The sequence below is a fragment of the Chaetomium fimeti genome (assembly GCF_033439085.1).
Source record: "Chaetomium fimeti strain CBS 168.71 chromosome Unknown B0H64scaffold_10, whole genome shotgun sequence".
NCBI classification, from domain to species: Eukaryota; Fungi; Ascomycota; class Sordariomycetes; order Sordariales; family Chaetomiaceae; genus Chaetomium; species Chaetomium fimeti.
This window is the reverse complement of record NW_026944338.1, coordinates 537,343-553,961: the sequence shown is the minus strand read 5'-3', so window position 1 is coordinate 553,961 and position 16,619 is coordinate 537,343. Positions and strand designations below refer to the sequence as shown.

The 16,619-nt window shown below is 57.9% G+C and overlaps 6 protein-coding genes across 6 annotated transcripts; 4 read left to right on the top strand and 2 right to left on the bottom strand.

The window, feature by feature from the left end:
* The first annotated feature begins 117 nt into the window (after window positions 1-117).
* B0H64DRAFT_478587 (uncharacterized protein) lies at window positions 118-3,226 on the top strand. Its single transcript, XM_062808258.1, has 4 exons — window positions 118-784; window positions 867-894; window positions 955-1,542; window positions 1,612-3,226. Exons 1-4 carry the CDS (start codon window positions 327-329, stop codon window positions 2,968-2,970), a joined length of 2,433 nt encoding a protein of 810 aa, XP_062654809.1. The 5' UTR covers window positions 118-326; the 3' UTR covers window positions 2,971-3,226.
* Window positions 3,227-3,459: 233 nt separating this feature from the next.
* On the top strand, window positions 3,460-5,407 carry B0H64DRAFT_349289 (FAD binding domain protein). The gene is made up of 2 exons (XM_062801396.1): window positions 3,460-4,276; window positions 4,345-5,407. The coding sequence occupies exons 1-2, from the start codon at window positions 3,625-3,627 to the stop codon at window positions 5,322-5,324; spliced, it is 1,632 nt and encodes a 543-aa protein (XP_062654808.1). The 5' UTR covers window positions 3,460-3,624; the 3' UTR covers window positions 5,325-5,407.
* Window positions 5,408-5,676: 269 nt separating this feature from the next.
* B0H64DRAFT_330914 (uncharacterized protein) lies at window positions 5,677-6,471 on the bottom strand (the record flags this gene model as incomplete). Its single annotated transcript, XM_062800967.1, has 1 exon — window positions 5,677-6,471. The coding sequence occupies one exon, from the start codon at window positions 6,469-6,471 to the stop codon at window positions 5,677-5,679; it is 795 nt and encodes a 264-aa protein (XP_062654807.1).
* Window positions 6,472-6,966: 495 nt separating this feature from the next.
* On the top strand, window positions 6,967-7,582 carry B0H64DRAFT_378043 (putative scytalone dehydratase; the record flags this gene model as incomplete). Its single annotated transcript, XM_062802562.1, has 3 exons — window positions 6,967-7,003; window positions 7,075-7,172; window positions 7,229-7,582. 3 exons carry the CDS (start codon window positions 6,967-6,969, stop codon window positions 7,580-7,582), a joined length of 489 nt encoding a protein of 162 aa, XP_062654806.1.
* Window positions 7,583-8,400: 818 nt separating this feature from the next.
* Window positions 8,401-10,345, top strand: B0H64DRAFT_45599 (major facilitator superfamily domain-containing protein). Its single transcript, XM_062807327.1, has 5 exons — window positions 8,401-8,558; window positions 8,631-8,990; window positions 9,052-9,091; window positions 9,158-9,937; window positions 10,018-10,345. Exons 1-5 carry the CDS (start codon window positions 8,516-8,518, stop codon window positions 10,232-10,234), a joined length of 1,440 nt encoding a protein of 479 aa, XP_062654805.1. The 5' UTR covers window positions 8,401-8,515; the 3' UTR covers window positions 10,235-10,345.
* Window positions 10,289-16,343, bottom strand: B0H64DRAFT_450944 (putative polyketide synthase; the record flags this gene model as incomplete). Its single annotated transcript, XM_062807144.1, has 5 exons — window positions 10,289-11,928; window positions 11,985-14,363; window positions 14,429-15,532; window positions 15,592-15,898; window positions 15,964-16,343. The coding sequence occupies 5 exons, from the start codon at window positions 16,341-16,343 to the stop codon at window positions 10,636-10,638; spliced, it is 5,463 nt and encodes a 1,820-aa protein (XP_062654804.1). The 3' UTR covers window positions 10,289-10,635.
* Window positions 16,344-16,619: the final 276 nt, after the last annotated feature.

The following is a 16,619-nucleotide window of genomic DNA, read 5'->3' as shown; positions in this document are numbered from 1 at the left end:
GGTAGTCGCTGCAAAAGACCGGGGTTGGTGCCGTGTTTTTTGCGTGATGTTGTGGCGAGCGGACTGTTGAAGTCCGTAACTGCCCGCTTCGGGCCGAAGAGCGGGCGGCGTTCAAAGGCCGACTCTCTCTCCAGGTGTGCCCGCTGCCCACCACACTGACTTGCCGCTTCAGAGGCTCTCCCATCCGAACCATCCGCACCATCTGCCATTGAACCACTGACTGACTTAGGTAACCGGCAGTTGAAAATTGGATTGCCCCATTTTGCGAACCCCTACCTTACGGTCCTTAGCAGCCACGACTGCCACGCAACTGCCACTCGCTCAGCATGTCGACGGCCAACCATCCGCCCGACCTAAAGCAACAGCAGGAGCAGAGTCTCGCATTTGCCGAACCCGCCCGTACGCCCGTCCCAAGACAGAAGTCCCAGCGGGTTCTTGCATGCGCCTTGTGCCGCCGCCGCAAGATCAAGTGCGACCACAAATTCCCGTGCGCCAACTGTGTCCGGGCAGGCGCACAATGTACCCCCGCCAACCCTTTCAACCCTCACCAGCGCCGGCCCCGGTTTCCGGACCGCGAGCTTCTGGAGCGTCTCCGTCTTTATGAGGGCCTCCTCCGGCAAAATGGCGTCGGCTTCGAGCCTTGGGTCACCTCCGGGCCGTCGGTTGCTGAGCACGCTTCCCCCAGCGAAGACGGCAGGGCATCCTCCGACTCCCGAGAGGGGGCGCACTCAGAATTCACTGTCACAGGGGATAAGACTGGCTCCAATGAGCCCCATGAAGCACTGTAAGAGTTCCAGTTGCGAGCTTGCCTTGGAGTCTGAAGTTATTGGGTCAGTGAACATGAAGGCTAACACCCCCCCTCCCAGTGATCTCTGGCGTGCCATAAGCCGGGCGGTAATTACCCCGGTCACCTTGCTCCACAACTCGAATCCCACTGACTATTCCATCCCATAGACTCTTGACCAAGAAGATGACGATGCGGAGGGCGAAGATGTCACCGAGGTCGATGGGGAGACCGAGGCCGACAGTGACGGCGACGAGATCTCCGGCACAGCTTCCCTGCATGGCAGCCGCCGTGGCCGCCACCATAGTCCCCGTGTTACCGACAAAGCATGGACTCACAGGTTTCAAGGCGAAGTTGACGACCAATGCAACGACCACCTCCTGTTTGGCCCGCCCAAAGAAAACATCGACTCGTCCCTCTCGCACCCGGAACAGGTGCATATGTTTAGACTGTGGCAAATCTACCTCGACAACGTCAACCCCCTCCTGAAGGTCACCCACACTCCCACCTTACAATCACGTATCATCGATGCCGCGAGTGATGTCACCAATATTGCACCCTCCTTGGAAGCCCTTATGTTTGCCATCTACTGCACGTCAGTGGTGAGCGTTGCCGAAGAAGAATGCGTTGCCTTCTTCCGGTCTTCACGAAAGGACCTCTTGGCCCGTTACCAGTTCGCATGCCAGCAAGCACTTCGGAAGTGCGGTGCCTGGCGCTCCCCTGATCTGGACGGGTTGACGGCGCTGTATCTGTACCTGGTGAGCCCACGATTCCCATGTTGCCAAGGCAATTGGACGTTCTTGGGTGTGCTAATTACACAATCTTAGGTCTCAGTCAGACCCCAGACAGACGTGCGGGCACTCTCATCAATGCTTGCCGTGGCGATCCGCGTTGCACAGCGGATGGGAATGCACACCGAGTCTTCGTATACCGGATACACGGTATTGGAGGCCGAAATGCGCCGGAGACTCTGGTGGTCACTTGTCTACTTCGACCACCGCATCTGCGAAGTGGCCGACTACCGAACCACCACACTAACTCCGATATGGGACTGCAAGACACCCCTAAACGTAAGCGATTTCGAACTACGCCCCGACATGAAGAACCCCCCAACAGCACACGACAAACCCACCGAAGCCCTCTTCGCCGTCGTGCGCAGCGAAGTCGCCAACTTCGTCCGCCACAGCAGCTTCCACCTCAACTTCGTCAACCCGACCCTCAACGCCATCGCCCAACTCAAAACCTCCCGCCACACCAGCCCCGCCCCCGAAACCAATAACGAGCTCCTCACCCTCGAAACCCTCATCCAAGACAAACACCTCGCCTTCCTCAACCCCGACGACCCCCTCCACTACATGACCATCTGGACCACGCGGGGCTTCCTCGCCAAGAACCGCCTCCTCGAGCACTACTCCAACCATTCCACCGCCCACCCGCCCAACAACCGACCCACCGACGCCCAGCGCAGCGCCGCGCTCACCTCTGCCCTGACCATGCTGGAGTGTGACACCAAGCTGCGCACCTCCCCGCTGACGAAACCCTACCTCTGGCTCGTCGACTTCCACCCGCCCGCGATGGGCTACCTGCATATCCTGAATGATATGCGCAAGCGCGGTGGTGGTGGTGGTGGTGGTGGTGGTGGTGCGGATGATAACCCGCGCGCGGGGGAGGCGTGGGCGGTGTTGGCGGCGAATTATGAGGCGTTGGCGGCGAGGCTGCGGCCGCATGCGGGGAGTGAGCAGCAGGGTGTGTATCGGATTCTGTTGGTTTTCTCGAGGGTGATTCTACAGGCGTGGGATGCGAGGGAGGCGCTTGCTGCGGAGGCGGGGGAGGGGGGGCTGCAGCCGCCGCGGTTGGTGGCTGATATTAGGAGGCGGATGGCGCAGATGGGGTTGACGGCGTCGGCGCGGACTGGTGGTGAGGGTGAGGTTGGGGGGGAGGTGGATTGTGAGATGGGGTTGTTTGATGGGCAGAGGACGGCGATGGGGCCGTTGCCGATGGACTTGGGCGGGCATGCTCCCGGCGGTGGCATGGGTGGGAGACAAGGGTTTGGAGGTGGTGGTCCGGGGCCCGGGTGCGGGTTCCAATTGCCGGATGTGTCAGGGCAGAGTATTACTGATGCGGATATGGATACGTTTTGGGGGGAGATGGATCGCGGGTGGTTGACGGGCGCGCAGGGTTGGTGATGGGACAGTCAGGGGGGAACTGTGGGTTACGATGTTATGTTTATGGACCATTTCTAAGACTACTCGGGATAGAGCAGCACCATATTTGGTTGGATATTTGAGCTTTGGGTAAAGGGGTGGTGGTGCAAGAATTGGGTGGCTTCTCCTCTCCGTTGCGGGTATTATTCGCATAATAGCAGTACGGCATCTCAACTCTTGTCAAGTCACCAAAACCTGCATCTTTTTTGTCCCACTCACAATACCAACCAGCTCCGTCAAACCTGATCGCGGTTTGTGAGAGAAGAAAACGCTGATTTCAGCAAGGGGTGAGAGGGGCCTTCGGGCAATTAAGCGTCCCGCCATTTCGGGGCTCGAATTGACCCGATCGGGTTTGCCATGCTGGCCACGCTGCCCGGCCTGCATGATGCATCGGGCGGTTGCCGGGGATTTGGATCAGGGATGGGACCCTGACTTGTACGTTTCATTGAAGGGTTCAGTCATATACAATGGCGTGGACGGCAACACAACACCAAGAATCCAACTCGTGATGGACGTTTGGGCATCAGTCTGTGTTTACTCTCCTGACTCCTTCTCCCGTTCACAAGGCTCCGGCATTAACACCGACACCCTGAACTGCCCCGAAGTATCCCGGTCAAAACACTACACATTCAAACAATGGGTGACACACTACCAGAGCCCAAGCCGCAAGCGAAGCCTTTCTTCGTGGTGGGCGACAAGCATGAGTTCGATCCGGAGCGGTGGACAGCACCCGGAAACGGGTACGCCGGCGAGGAGGCCCTACCGCCCCCTAAACGCGACCCCGAAACCCATGTCAAGGTGCTCATTGTAGGCGCCGGCTATGCCGGGCTGATGGCTGCGCTCGAGTGCTGGCGCAAGGGCCACGACGTGGTGGGCATCCTGGAGCGGAGCGAGGGCCCCAACTTTAGCGGCGACCTCATCATCATCCAGCCGTCGGCCATGAATATTATGCGCCACTGGCCGCAGATGCGACGCGAACTTGAGCACGACAAGGTCACGGTGGGGACGTACTACCACCGCCACGACGGCGAGCTGATCGACGGGCCTGTTGACCCCAACTTCAACGCCCCGGAGCATGTCGCCGCAAGGGAGAGTCAGCCGGGGGGCTTCCCCTATGTGGGTGCTGTGCAGATTCGTCAGAAGTTCTATCGTATGCTTCTTCGCCAGGTGGCTCGCTTGGGGTTCACCGTGGATTATGGCAAGCGCGTGGAGAACTACTTTGAGGACGAAGCCGCTGGGCTAGCTGGAGTTGTTCTGACGGATGGCTCGATCCGGACGGCCCACCTCGGTAGGTACCCCTGACAAGCATTCCGATATTGTAAACTATCGGTTACTGACTCTTGCCCTTCCCTACAGTTGTTGCAGCTGACGGTTCCCGCTCGCGATCCGAGCTACTCATCGCCGGGAACTACGCCCCTGTACGATCCAGCGGTATGACGGTATACCGCACCGCATTCCCCGCCGCACTCGCCTTCGCCGACGAGCAGGTCCGCGCACGATGGGAGGGCAAGCACACGTACGAGTTCTGGATGGGCTCCGGCATGCACATCGGACTGTACTTCTCCGACGACATGGTCGCCTTCGGCATCACCCCCCGCGACACATTCCTCGCCCCGGACAAGGTCGCGCGTGAGTCGTGGGACCCGAACGTCGACCCGCAGGAGGTCGTTGACGTGCTGCGCCGCGCAAGGGTGTCGGGGGTTGATGGTGAGTCCGACTGGCACCCCGTCATCGAGGCCTTTGTGCGCACCGCGCCCCGTGGCAGCCTCATTCACTGGCCGCTGCTCTGGCGTGACCTGCGCCGGGACTGGATCTCCAAAGGAGGCCGTGTCGTGCAGATCGGCGATGCTGCGCACTCCACTGTCCCGGCTTCAGCCGCTGGTGGCACGCTGGCGCTTGAGGATGCCATAACCCTGGCGTCATGCCTGCAGCTGGCTGCCTCTCCCGGTTGTCCCACATGGTCCGGTGCTGGTGCCGGCGTCCCGATGGGCACCCGGGTGTACAACCTGTTGCGGTACGAGCGGGCAAGCTGCACGCAGAAGATGGCGTTTGTCAACTCGCAGGCTCTCGGGCACACGACGGACTGGGACGCGGTGAGACGGAACCCCGAGAAGGTGCACCTGCGCTACCCGAGGTGGTTATTCCTCCACGACCCGGAGAGCTACGTCTATGAGAAGTATGGCCGGGCTTTTGCCCACTTGGTGGCTGGTGCTGAGTTCCGCAATACGAACATTCCGCCGGGTCATAAGTTTGTTCATTGGACTCTGGAGCAGATCCAGAAGGAGATGGCTGCTGGGAAGAGGGTGGAGGACTTGTTGGATGGAGATTGGACGTAGGGCAGTATCTCCGCAGTTGAAACGTGGTTGGGCTTTTATGGTTTTATCTCAGTGTCATATATGTATTACTTGTGGTGTTACGGGTTTCGGACTCGCACAACCCGCCTCCGATATTGAATGGTATGCTCTTAATCATCAGTAGGACAGAACGCCTGCGACTAAATGCAACATTTCGACGCTAGGTTGTAGGTACCGATCAGTTCACATACACCTACCATGCTCTCTTTCTGGGCTCGGAGATATATCCAGTTGCGCAAAGTTTCTTCCCTAACTTTGTCCTACTTCTATCTCCAGTTTATACAAACAGAATCCCGACCCTCTCCTACCCACACCTCCATGCCTTTCTCGTTGCTCACGCCGCACCGCCATCCAACGTCAAAACCTTGCCGTTCACCCACTCACCCTCCTTGCTGGCGAGGAATCCCACCACGCGGGCGATATCCTCAGGGAAGCCGTTGCGGTGCAGCGGAGAGGCATGGGCGGCCATGGCCTGGCGCTCCTCGGGGGTGTACTTCTCACCGCCGGGGATGTAGTGCTGGGAGACGGCGTGGAACATGTCGGTGACGGTGCCGCCGGGGGCGACGGCGTTGACGGTGATCTTCTTGTCGCCGCAGTCCTTGGACAGGATGCGCACGAAGGAGTCGATGGCGCCCTTGGAGCCCGAGTAGAGCGAGTGGGCCGGCACGCTGAAGTCGCGCGACGTGTTGGACGACGTCATGATGATGCGGCCGCCCTCGGCGAGCACGCGGTAGGCCTCGCGCGCGACGAAGAACTGGCCGCGCGTGTTCAGGCTGAAGACGCGGTCGAACTCGTCCTCGGTCACGTCCTTGAGGTGCCCGAAGCTGACCACGCCCGAGTTGCTGACCGCGATGTCCAGCCGCCCGAAGTGCGCCACCGCGTCGTCGAAGAGCTTGGCCGTTTGAGGCACCTGCCGGATGTCGGCCTTGAATGCCACGGCGTCGGTGCCCAGGCTCTTGATCTCCGCCACCACCTTCTCGGCGTGCTCGGCCGAGTTGGCGTAGTTGACGACTACTTTGGCGCCTAGTCGGCCGAGGTGCACCGCGATGGCCGCGCCGATTCCACGCCCGGAACCAGTCACCAGGGCGACCTTGCCGTCGAGGCGGCCGGGGATGTAAGGGGTCGTCATTTGGTGCTTGGCCTGGTTTTGTGATTTGGGGAAGAGGAAGTCTAGAGACATTGGTTGGTCTCGATTTGTATGTTATGATTGAAGAAAAAAAAGGGATGTTGTTGGGCAGGTGTTATTGGTTCTGCTCAAGAGCCACGGGGCTCATCATCGCAAAAAAGGGGGAAGAAGTCAAAGGAGGCCTGGCCGGGAATTCCCACCAGTCGAGTCCCCGTTCACGATATCCCGAGTTCCGCACCACCGTTACCGTTTGCTCCGGTCCGGGCCACGTCCTGGCGCGTTCGGATTCAGGGGGGATCGGGTCTCGGTGCATTGCAACCGAACGCCGAGACATGGAGGTTGCCGGGAGCTCCGGGGTATTATTCGGGGCCATGCGGGTTTGTATTGGGCCGGAAGAATGAAAAACACCAATCCAGGGATGAAAGTGTTTCGTGGGCATATCGAACAATTGTCAAAGATTTGTCTTGACTGCTAAACTTGCTGCTCCAAACAAACACCATGGCTGAAGTTACCGGTTCTACGCCCACCCCTGGGGGTGAGTTACCCCCCGGATCCCTCGGCTCTGCTACTTACACAGGAGAAAGCTGACGTTATCTCGTTTCAAAGACATCGTTGGCTGCCAGGCGGCCCTTTTCGAATGGGCTGAGAGTTATGATACCAAGGACTGGGAACGGTTAGGGAAATGCGTCGCGCCAACGCTCCGGGTACGTGCCTCTCCGGTTACTAGAGTATCTGTTCTGTTTGCTAATCAGTAGTGCAGATTGACTACAGCACCGTCATGGGGAAGCTGTGGGAATCCATGCCTGCGGCGGATTTCCTCGCGTTAGCCTCAAGCCAAGAGTTCCTTGGCAACAAGCGCATCAAGACGCAGCATTTAGTGGGCGCCGGCAAATGGATTCAGACTGCCGAGGGCGAGATCACTGGCTACCATCAGATGCGGGTGGCGCATCAGAAATACGGTGACGATGATCTGACAGAGGTCGTGAACAAGGGCCATGCGCACGGCAAGGCCACCATCCAGTACCGAAATGTAGATGGTGTTTGGAAGCTGGCGGGCCTCGAGCCTGACATTCGGTGGGCCGAACACGAGTTAGATAAGATCTTTCATGATTAGAGGGAGATAACTGATGGTTGGTTTGTTGCCATTCACTATAATTAGAAGGCCGATCAGGTTATGCACGTACGATCGATCTTGTAGTACATGTAGCCCACCCTGACAACTTCGTTCGATTACATCTCGGGTGGTATGTTCTCACAACCCCGTCCTATAGTATCTGACAATCGTCACCTCTCCTTCTCTGGGTGCCAGCAGCACCCCTCGCTCCGTAAACGTAATCACATCGGATATAGCAAGAACTTTAGGGCTAACAAGTATTCATCGGCATACAGGAGGAATGGGATAACCGAAACCTACTGTACTCTCTCGGCTTTGACCTCGGGACTGCTATTGTAATTCATTCCCTGCGGCCAGCGTCAAATGTGAGTTCATATCTAGGTGGTCTGATCAGCATTCCTTTTTTTCTTTTTTTCTTTTCTTTTCCCCCGTAATGCTGACAACTCGCAGCGTCAAGGAGAATATGAGGATGTTGTGCAATAAGCTTTTCCCGAACGATCTGTCTGCCCTGCAGAGCAGTCTGATCAACGGACTCCTCCACTCAAACCAGGGTTTGCGTTGTTCTGTCACTCACTCAGAAAACAGGGGGGCCGAAAAGGAAGAACAAGATGAGACAAAGCGGGATAACGGCGAACGTTTGGACATCGATGAGAAGTGTGGGTTATCTCTCGCACTGTGAAACAGCCACAAGCAGGATTAATGCTATTTAAATGTGCTTAATCGAGGCGGGAAAGGGTGGCTGAAGCCTGCAACAAGATTGGTCAAGTTGGGGTATAGCAAACGGACGACCTGCTGAGGGGCTGTGTTCTTCGTAGCCCAGTTCTCTCTGTGCACCAAAACATCAACAAACGCACACACGCACCTTCACATGAACCTGAACCTTTCGACCTTCAAGTCAGCAACCCTTCTTGCCATCGTGTGCCTCTTCACAACATGGATCCCCTTTCGGGTATTCGACTCCAGCTATGCGTCTTAGGTACCTACCTACATATACATGCCTTGGATCTCTTGCATCCATGGCTGACGGACCTGAACTGACATCAACCAGGACTGGTCCGCTTCACGGAAGCCATCGCGTGGTCAAGCATGATCCCGTACACCTACGCCATGATGCGACAGTTTGACGTCCCCGAGCACGACATAGCCTTCTACGCCGGCGCCCTGGTAACCGTGCTTACCTCTGGCGAATTCCTCACTGGCCCCATCTGGACCCGCGTCGGTGACAAGATCGGACGGAAGCCAACCTTGTTGTTTGGCATCTTCTGCGGCCTCATTACGTCCCTTACACTTGGGTTATCGCAGTCTTTTACTGTTGTCATTGTCTCTCGAGCGCTTGCCGGGTTGCTCAACCCAAATGCCGGCCTTGTCCAAACGTGCACCGAGGAATTGGCAAGGGAGGAGCAGCGACGTGAGTAGATCCTGTCTGCTGGCTATACCTATGTTGACGTCCTTTGCTGATCATAAAATAGACGAAGCATTCACCCTCGTCATTTACATTCGATCCCTGGGGTGAGCTCTTCCCCTAATGACGACTCCGTCGGTTTTCGCAGTCCGTCTAACATTGTTATCTTGCAGAGGCGTCCTTGGGCCCATTCTCGGAGGGTTCCTCGCATATCCAACTTTCTCGTACCCATCGACATTCTCTCAAAACTCCCTCTGGGCCGATTACCCACACCTACTTCCAAATCTCGCCGTCTGCCTGCTGCATGTGGTCACCTTCATCCTCGCGGCGCGCATTGTGGAGGAGACCCATCCCAAGATGCCAGCGCAACAATTCGCCGGGTTGTCTGTTTCACAAATCCTGAAGAAGCTCCTCATTGCCCTTGGCCGAACCAACAATGCTGCACACGTTCCAGTGCCGGAGGACTTGGCCGACTCTGAAGCCCAAGAGAACACCACCAAAAAGGTCTCGGATTCACCATTCACGTTCCTGGTCATCCTACAAATCTTGGCAGTCTCTTTGCTTGCCTTACATCACGCTGCCTCGGATTCTCTTATGGTCGCCTTTCTCGCTTTGGGGTCTGTCGCCGAGCGTGCGGACGAACCGGGGCCCCGGAGCATGTCATCCCCCCAGGCCACGACTGAATTCTGCCTCACCCCGCCAATGATTGGATTGGTGCTGTGTATGGAGGCCATGTTCAGGGTGTTCATCCACCCTGACGGAATCCTTTCGGTCGTCTCAACGCTAGGGGCACGGCGGGCCTTTCGATTGGTTCTTGGTTTGTATCCGGCGATGTACATCTTCACGCCCTTTCTGCCCAGGCTACCTACACGCCCCATGGTTTGGTTGTTGGCCTTTGATATGTGGATCAAGCTGGGCCTTTCGTCAATTGGGTACATGTCCTCTACCGTTTTGTAAGTCAGATCAGCACATCGCACCCCTAGGAGTGGCGTGGACTTCGAATTGCTGACGTTGTTCTTTTACCCCGATACAGAATCACGAAGATATCCCCCTCGAGCCAGGCGCTTGCCAAGATCAACGGCGCTGCAGCATCTTTTGTCTGGCTTGCGAAGTCACTTGGCCCACTGTTCATAGGGAAGGTATACGCGGCGGGCTTTCACACCGGTTATCCCCAGATTCCCTTCTGGACCCTGGGAGCTGTGGCCTTGGTCGGGGCTGTGGTGTCAGCCTTTCTGGTTGACCATCCCTGAGTCACTCGTTTGGCGTGCAAGCAATTCGGAGCCGGCTTGAAGGCCTGGCATCTCAACAGCTAGATTGCCTTGTCCGTGCATGCAACGTCGTGGCGATACCGTGGAGATGGTTGGCAGTCACAGGATCACACGAAGGTAGAGTGGGGAATAGGAGTGCGCAACGGGATGGTAATAAACTGAACAGATAGTACGGAATCTAAATACAGTGTAAAACTCAGAACATGACAAAAGTTCCACGGGCAAAGCTGAACCGAAGAGACAGTCAACGAACCCCGCCTCCTCACTCCCCACCGCAACAATCTCCCAATTTCCCTATCCAAAAAGAGAACCACAAAAGAAAAAGAAAAGAAGAAACGAAACACCAACCCCTTACCCCCACCATCAACCCCCCCTACCAGTACCTAACTATAATACTCCACCAACCACGCCCTCAAATCCCCCACCGTCGGATACTCCAGAAACAAACTCCCATTCACCGTGATGTTCAGCTGGTCCCGCAGCTTCTCCGCAATCACCAGGCTCATCAGGCTGTCCACGCCCAGGTTGGCAAAGCTGGCGTCGTCGTGCAGGTCCGCCGGGTCCAGCGCCGCTTCGGCTGCCACCAGCGCCATCGCCTTGCCGGCGACGCTCTCGTCTGAGGCGGGCGCCGGGGTGGTGCTGGTGGTTGGTTGGGGGGCTTGGGCTGCGGGTGCGGGAGGGGGGGTTGCTGCGGGGGCTGGCTTGGGGTCGGGCTGGATGGGAGTTGGTGATACGGTGGTGGTGGGGAGGCGGGTGGGTGCGACGGCCTTGGGCGGTGCTGGGGTGATGGTTGAGGTGGGGATGGGGGCGCCGCCGGAGGCTGGGTTCTTGACGTCGACGGCGGAGAAGAAACGGTTGAGCAGCACGCGGGGGTAGCGGCGGAACTTCATGGCCTGCATGACGCCGATGATCTCGTCGCCTTGCAGGATGTAGACGTCGCCTAGGAACACGCCGGGGTCCTCGGCCGTCGGGATCATCTTGACGTAGGAACGGTAGCGGCCGCCGGCAACGAGCGGGCGAGCGATGCGCAGCGAGCCCCAGCCGGGCGTGACGCAGAAGTTGTTCTTCGTGTCGATGGCGTCGGAGACGTTCATGACGAACCCTGCCAAGTGGCACACGCTGTCGATGAAGAAGGGCGGGACTGTCCAGACACCGCCGGCGTGGCCCTCCTTGATGGTGACCTCGGCGTAGGCTTCCAGCCCGTTGAGAACAACTGACTGCATGCCGCGGTACTTGTCCGCGTAGTCGACCAGGTTGGCCGCGAAGAGGAGATACGCCATGTTGTGCGAGAAACGGTTGGCTACCCCTTCATCCGCTAGCCGTGACAGCGCCTCGATGCGGCCCTGGATGAGGTGCTGCAGCGGCGACCAGCTTGACAACCAGTCTGCTGAGTGCCTGTACACGACCTGGGCGGTGACGATGGGCTCCTCGTCGACCAGGGAGCGGCCGTCGTTGGTCACAGTGTGCCATTCCAGCTGAGCGACCCCTGACTCGATGTCGGTCGTTGCGATGGAGACTTGGATGAGCTGAGGCACGTTGGTGTTGTTCTGTGCCACCAAGCCCTCGCGGACGACAAGGTTGGAGATGTTAATGTCGGCCATGGTCACCTTGCTCTTGGGCTTGAGCTTGTCAATGAGATACTTGCCAAGGGTCCAGGCAATGTCGGCGTGGATGGACTGGAGGAAAGTGGTCAGCTCTGGTTCTTAATGCCCGTCATCTTTCCCTGACTTACCGAAGTCACAACACCGGCGTTGTTCATCTTGTGGCCCCATGCCGCAGCCAAGAAATCGGCCTGCATCATGTCGGACTGCACGACCACCTTCCCGGCAGCTCCCGAGAACACCTCCTCAGTCACCCGATGCACCAAGGAGGTTCGCAGCTCAGAGTGCAACGCAGCAAGGGGATTGCTCGCGGCGGTCGCCTGCGCCTTCTTCTCCTCGTCGTAGAAGGTGTTGCCTTTTGTGAGTGCCCAGTCGCCGTTGTACTGGATCCAGTGTGTTTTGTCGTTCCAGGCGTACGTGGGCAAATCCAAGAGCCGCAGGCCACTTTCGAAGGAACGATGGAATTCGCTCCAGTTGATTTGGACACCCGCAGCGTGCAGGACCGCCAGACTGTTGGACAGGGTGTGCCAGTTGTCTTCGCCGCGGCGAATGGAAGGGACAGCCCCGTTGATGGACGGCATGATGGACCGTGCAAATCCCATGCAGACTGGGTGCGGGCCGATCTCGATCCACGTCATGGTCTCATCAACCGTCAGCATGCGGTTGGCCGTCTCGATAGCGGCCAGGAAGTTGACAGGCTCCCGCGTGGCACGCCGGATGTAGTTGGCGTTGATGGTGCTCTCGTCAAACACCACCTTGCCCAGCAGCGGCGAGATGACCGGCAAGCTCGGCGGGAGGAACACCGCACCGGAGCGGGCCGTCTCCTCCAGCTCCTCAAGCACGGGGTCCGTCTGCGCCGAGTGAAACGCGAACGCCACATCCAGATGAAAGCACTTATAACCCGCCGCCTCCAACACCCCGGCCAGCACCTCAATCTCCTCCACCGTCCCACCCAGCACCGTATCCTTCGGCCCATTCAAACACGCCACCTCAAACGGCTTCCCCGCCGCACTGGCACTAACCTCCGCCAACGACGCCCGCACAGCCAACATCTTATGACTCCCCACCTCACACCCACTCTCCAACATCCTCGCCCTCGAACCCACCAAAAACAGCGCATCCGCCGCCGACAGCACACCCGCCACATACAGCGCGGCGTACTCACCCAGACTATGCCCCACCACCACGTCCGGCCGCACACCCAGCGACTCCCAGTACTTAACCAGCGCCATCTCCACGCACACCAGCGCCAGCTGGGTGACGGTGGGGGAATGCGCACAGTCCTGCGGGTGGCTGCCGTCGAGGGCGGGGATGATGGAGGGAAAACCCTGGGATTGGCAGAGGGCGTCGAGGTGGAGGATCTGGGCGCGGAAGATGGGGGAGTGGTGGAAGAGGGAGAGGTTCATGGAGCGGTGGGAGGCGCCTTGGCCTGTGAAGGCGAAGACCACGGGCGGGGCGCCTGTGGACGGGATGGGTTTGTGCGTGTCGGCGGCTTGGAGGTAGGTGGTTAGCTGGCGCTTGAGGTGGGGGATGTCGGAGGCGGCGATGGCGACCCGGTGGTTGTGGTGGTAGCGCCGGGCGGTGGTCGTGTAGCCGAGGGAGGGGAGTGAGACAGTGGGGTGGGTGTCGAGGTAGGCGATCATGCGCTCGAGGTTGCCCTTGAGGGAGACCTTGCTCTTGGCTGAGACGGTGATGACGTGGGTTGCGCGTGGGTCAGCGGTCTCGCTGGCTGGTCGCAGGGGTGGTTCTTCGAGCACTACGCTGGTGTTGCCGCCGGCCGCGCTGAAGTTGTTGACCACGGCGATGCGTTTCCTCTCGGAGTTGCGCGGCCAGGGCGTTTTCTCGTAAGGGATGTGTAGGTTCCGCTTGTCCAGGTCCTTGGGGAAACCAGGGTTGATGGCGGTCTTGATGCCAACGTGCTTCGGGATGGCCTCCTTCTCAAACATGAGTAGGACTTTGAGAAGGGCTGTAGATCCAGCGACGGCTTCACCATGTCCCACGTTTGCTTTGACTGCGCCGATATGCAGTGGCTGCTTGGAGCTCCGGCGTTTCGTACCGGTAATAGGGGCGAACACCTCTGTGACGGACTGGATTTCTTGCGAGTCTCCCGCCTGCGTGCCGGTCCCGTGCATCTCCACGTAGCTAACGTCGAGGGGGTCCACGGCAGCTTGATTCATCATCATGCGGGTGAGGTCAGCTTGGTGTCCCGCGTGAGGATGCGTGATGGAAATGGCCTCGGCTGAGTGATTCGTGCCCGCTGCCAGGATAACCCCCAAGATGTTGTCGTTGTCGGCCTCGGCGTCTTCGAGCCTCTTCATAATAACGGAGACGACACCATCCGCGCGGCAGTAGCCGTCAGCATCGCAGTCCCAGGTCTTGCATGCGTTGGGCGTCTTGGAGAGGAAGTGCCCGCTGCCGAGCCCGGCGAAGGCATCCGAGTTGGTCAACACGTTCATTCCGCCGGCCACGGCCATATCTGTGTCGCCATTCCAGAGCGAGTTGCATGCAATCTAAACATTACTTGTTAGCCGCTGTTGTGTGTTAATGTTCTGGGAGAAGGAATATATCCACTTACGTGTATCGTTGCCAGACTCGAGGAGCACGCTGTATCGATGCTGTAGCTAGGGCCAGAAAACTTGAAGAAATAGTTGATCCGCCCCGGGCCGAAAGCACGGCACCCTCCGGTGATGAAGTAGGTGCCAACCTCCTGTGCCGTGTTGACCTCTCGGTAGTCGTCACTTGCCTGTGCGTAGAACGTGCCGATGCGATGCAGATCCGTGGAAGGTGTGCGGTTCGCAACGTAGCCAGCACGTTCCAATGCCTCGTAAGCGGTCACAATGGCCAGCCTCTGCATGGGATCTGTCTGCAATGCCTCCCGGGGAGACATGTTGAAGAAGGGCGCATCGAACAGGCCGGGTTCGTTGATGAAGCAGCCATAGGGTGTGACACTGGTGTTGACACGCTTGCCTGTAGGGTCGTGATGCGTCTCGACGTCGAACCGGTCTGCAGGGATCTTGCGGTGGACGTCAAGGCCTTGGTCGAGGATGTCCCAGAACTTCTCCGTGTCGGTGGCGCCATCAGGCATCCGGCAGGCCATGCCGACAATGGCAATCTTGGCCTGTTGGTTGCCCCTCGGCCCACGCGGCACCGTTCCAGGATTCGCAATCCACGGTATGACATCCTTGGTCCTCGTCTTGAACTGTGCCTCCTCGAGGTTCAGCGCCTCAACGAGGTCACGGACCGGAAGAGAATTGCGGAACATGAGCACGTTGCACTCGGAAACCGTAGCCGCCTTGGCTCGGTGAACGATGCCGGAAATCACATTGTCCCACTTGATCGATTGGGTGAGAACCTCTTCGAGAATGTTGCCGAACAGCTGGCTAGCAGTCCTGCCGGGGAACGGCCTTCCGGTGTTGGTGGAGAAAATGGGAACACGTCCAGTAAACTTGGCATCCAGTACTTCGAAAGAGGGGATCTGGATCACTTCTTCGGCGTGTTTCTTGGTGTAGATGTGCTTCGCGTGGCACAACCCCCCATAGACGGGTAAGGGAGCAAACTTGCGGTCTCGGAAAAAGTCGGACATCAGAAAAAGATGTTTCAGTCGTGAAGGCGGGCCACTAATTGTCACCGAAGTGCGACTAATGGCGCTGACGAAGATTTTACAAGGCTCCGGCCGTTTCTGGTGACACTGTCAGTTCTCTGTCTTCCGCTGTACTAATGTGAGAAGCCGAAAATTACCTCGGCTGCATGATAAACATCAAGCTCAGTCTGCGCTTCATCGACGGTAGTATCCTGGACTACATAGGCCCAACTGTCGCCGTGGCTGCCGTCAGATGGGCGCGGATGAAGGTTCTGTGAGACACCATCCACCAGCACTCCGAGTCTGAAGGCGACACGGATTACCTCGGCACCAACTTCCGGCATGTCGGCTAGGGTTGGAGATAGAGAGACAGCAACCGTCGAGAGGAGGCCTGTGCCCAACCCGGCAAGGGAAGCATCCACCTGGTGGTAGTCAAACGTTTCCTCGGCGCTGTTCTCATAGTATCTAAAGCCCGAGTATGTGGTCAGCAACAGCCCCCTTTCCCCGACTTATCGCGTTTCATCGCTTACCCAATGAAGGCCGCCAGCTGGACAGCGCAGAGAAGCATTCCATTGATGGACTCGCCAAGGGGTCCCTTCCGGAGATCCACATGGTCTGCCAAGTCGAAAATTGACTCAAAGGCGGGAACCAGACCTTTCAACGGGGAGGGAAGCAACCTGACTTCCTCCCGGATGGCCAGGGTAGTCTCGTGAATGAACCGAGACAGTACCGGATGCTGTCGGTCTTTGCTGTGGCAGTGGAGCCGTCGGAAGAGGTCCTTGAGATCATCATGGGGGAACTCATTGCCAAAGTAGACAATCTTCATCTTGGCAGGTTCAACTAGGGACCCATTGGTGGATGGCGTTGGAGTGCCTGATGCCGTTGACGGACCGGTCGCGGGCCATTCCATGGTTGTAGTAAATGAGGGTAATGACAGGAGATATAGTGGGTGGCGGTACGAATTATAATGTGGAAAAATGAACGTAAGGAGAATACACTTGTTGAAAGAGGCTGGCAAGGTAAGTATACCAATTGGTTCACGGTCGTATGAAATCTGGAGCCGTGAAGTCAGACAAGTAAGACAAGCTGAATGGAGTACTGGAGTAAAGTAATACTAAAGCCATTCGGTATCAGCTCGGCGACCCCTTACGCTTACCTCCCATCACACCAGTTACTGAAGATGGAG

What these genes read in the sequence shown, in the direction of transcription:
- B0H64DRAFT_478587 (XM_062808258.1), top strand. Translation starts at nt 327, where the DNA reads ATGTCGACGGCCAACCATCCGCCCGACCTAAAGCAACAGCAGGAGCAG. An exon ending in AATGAGCCCCATGAAGCACT is followed by an intron (nt 785 to 866) that starts GTAAGAGTTCCA and finishes CCCCCCTCCCAG; the next exon opens with TGATCTCTGGCGTGCCATAA. An exon ending in GGCGTGCCATAAGCCGGGCG is followed by an intron (nt 895 to 954) that starts GTAATTACCCCG and finishes TCCATCCCATAG; the next exon opens with ACTCTTGACCAAGAAGATGA.
- B0H64DRAFT_349289 (XM_062801396.1), top strand. Translation starts at nt 3,625, where the DNA reads ATGGGTGACACACTACCAGAGCCCAAGCCGCAAGCGAAGCCTTTCTTC. An exon ending in GATCCGGACGGCCCACCTCG is followed by an intron (nt 4,277 to 4,344) that starts GTAGGTACCCCT and finishes CCTTCCCTACAG; the next exon opens with TTGTTGCAGCTGACGGTTCC.
- B0H64DRAFT_45599 (XM_062807327.1), top strand. Translation starts at nt 8,516, where the DNA reads ATGGATCCCCTTTCGGGTATTCGACTCCAGCTATGCGTCTTAG. An exon ending in GGCAAGGGAGGAGCAGCGAC is followed by an intron (nt 8,991 to 9,051) that starts GTGAGTAGATCC and finishes ATCATAAAATAG; the next exon opens with ACGAAGCATTCACCCTCGTC. An exon ending in ATTTACATTCGATCCCTGGG is followed by an intron (nt 9,092 to 9,157) that starts GTGAGCTCTTCC and finishes GTTATCTTGCAG; the next exon opens with AGGCGTCCTTGGGCCCATTC.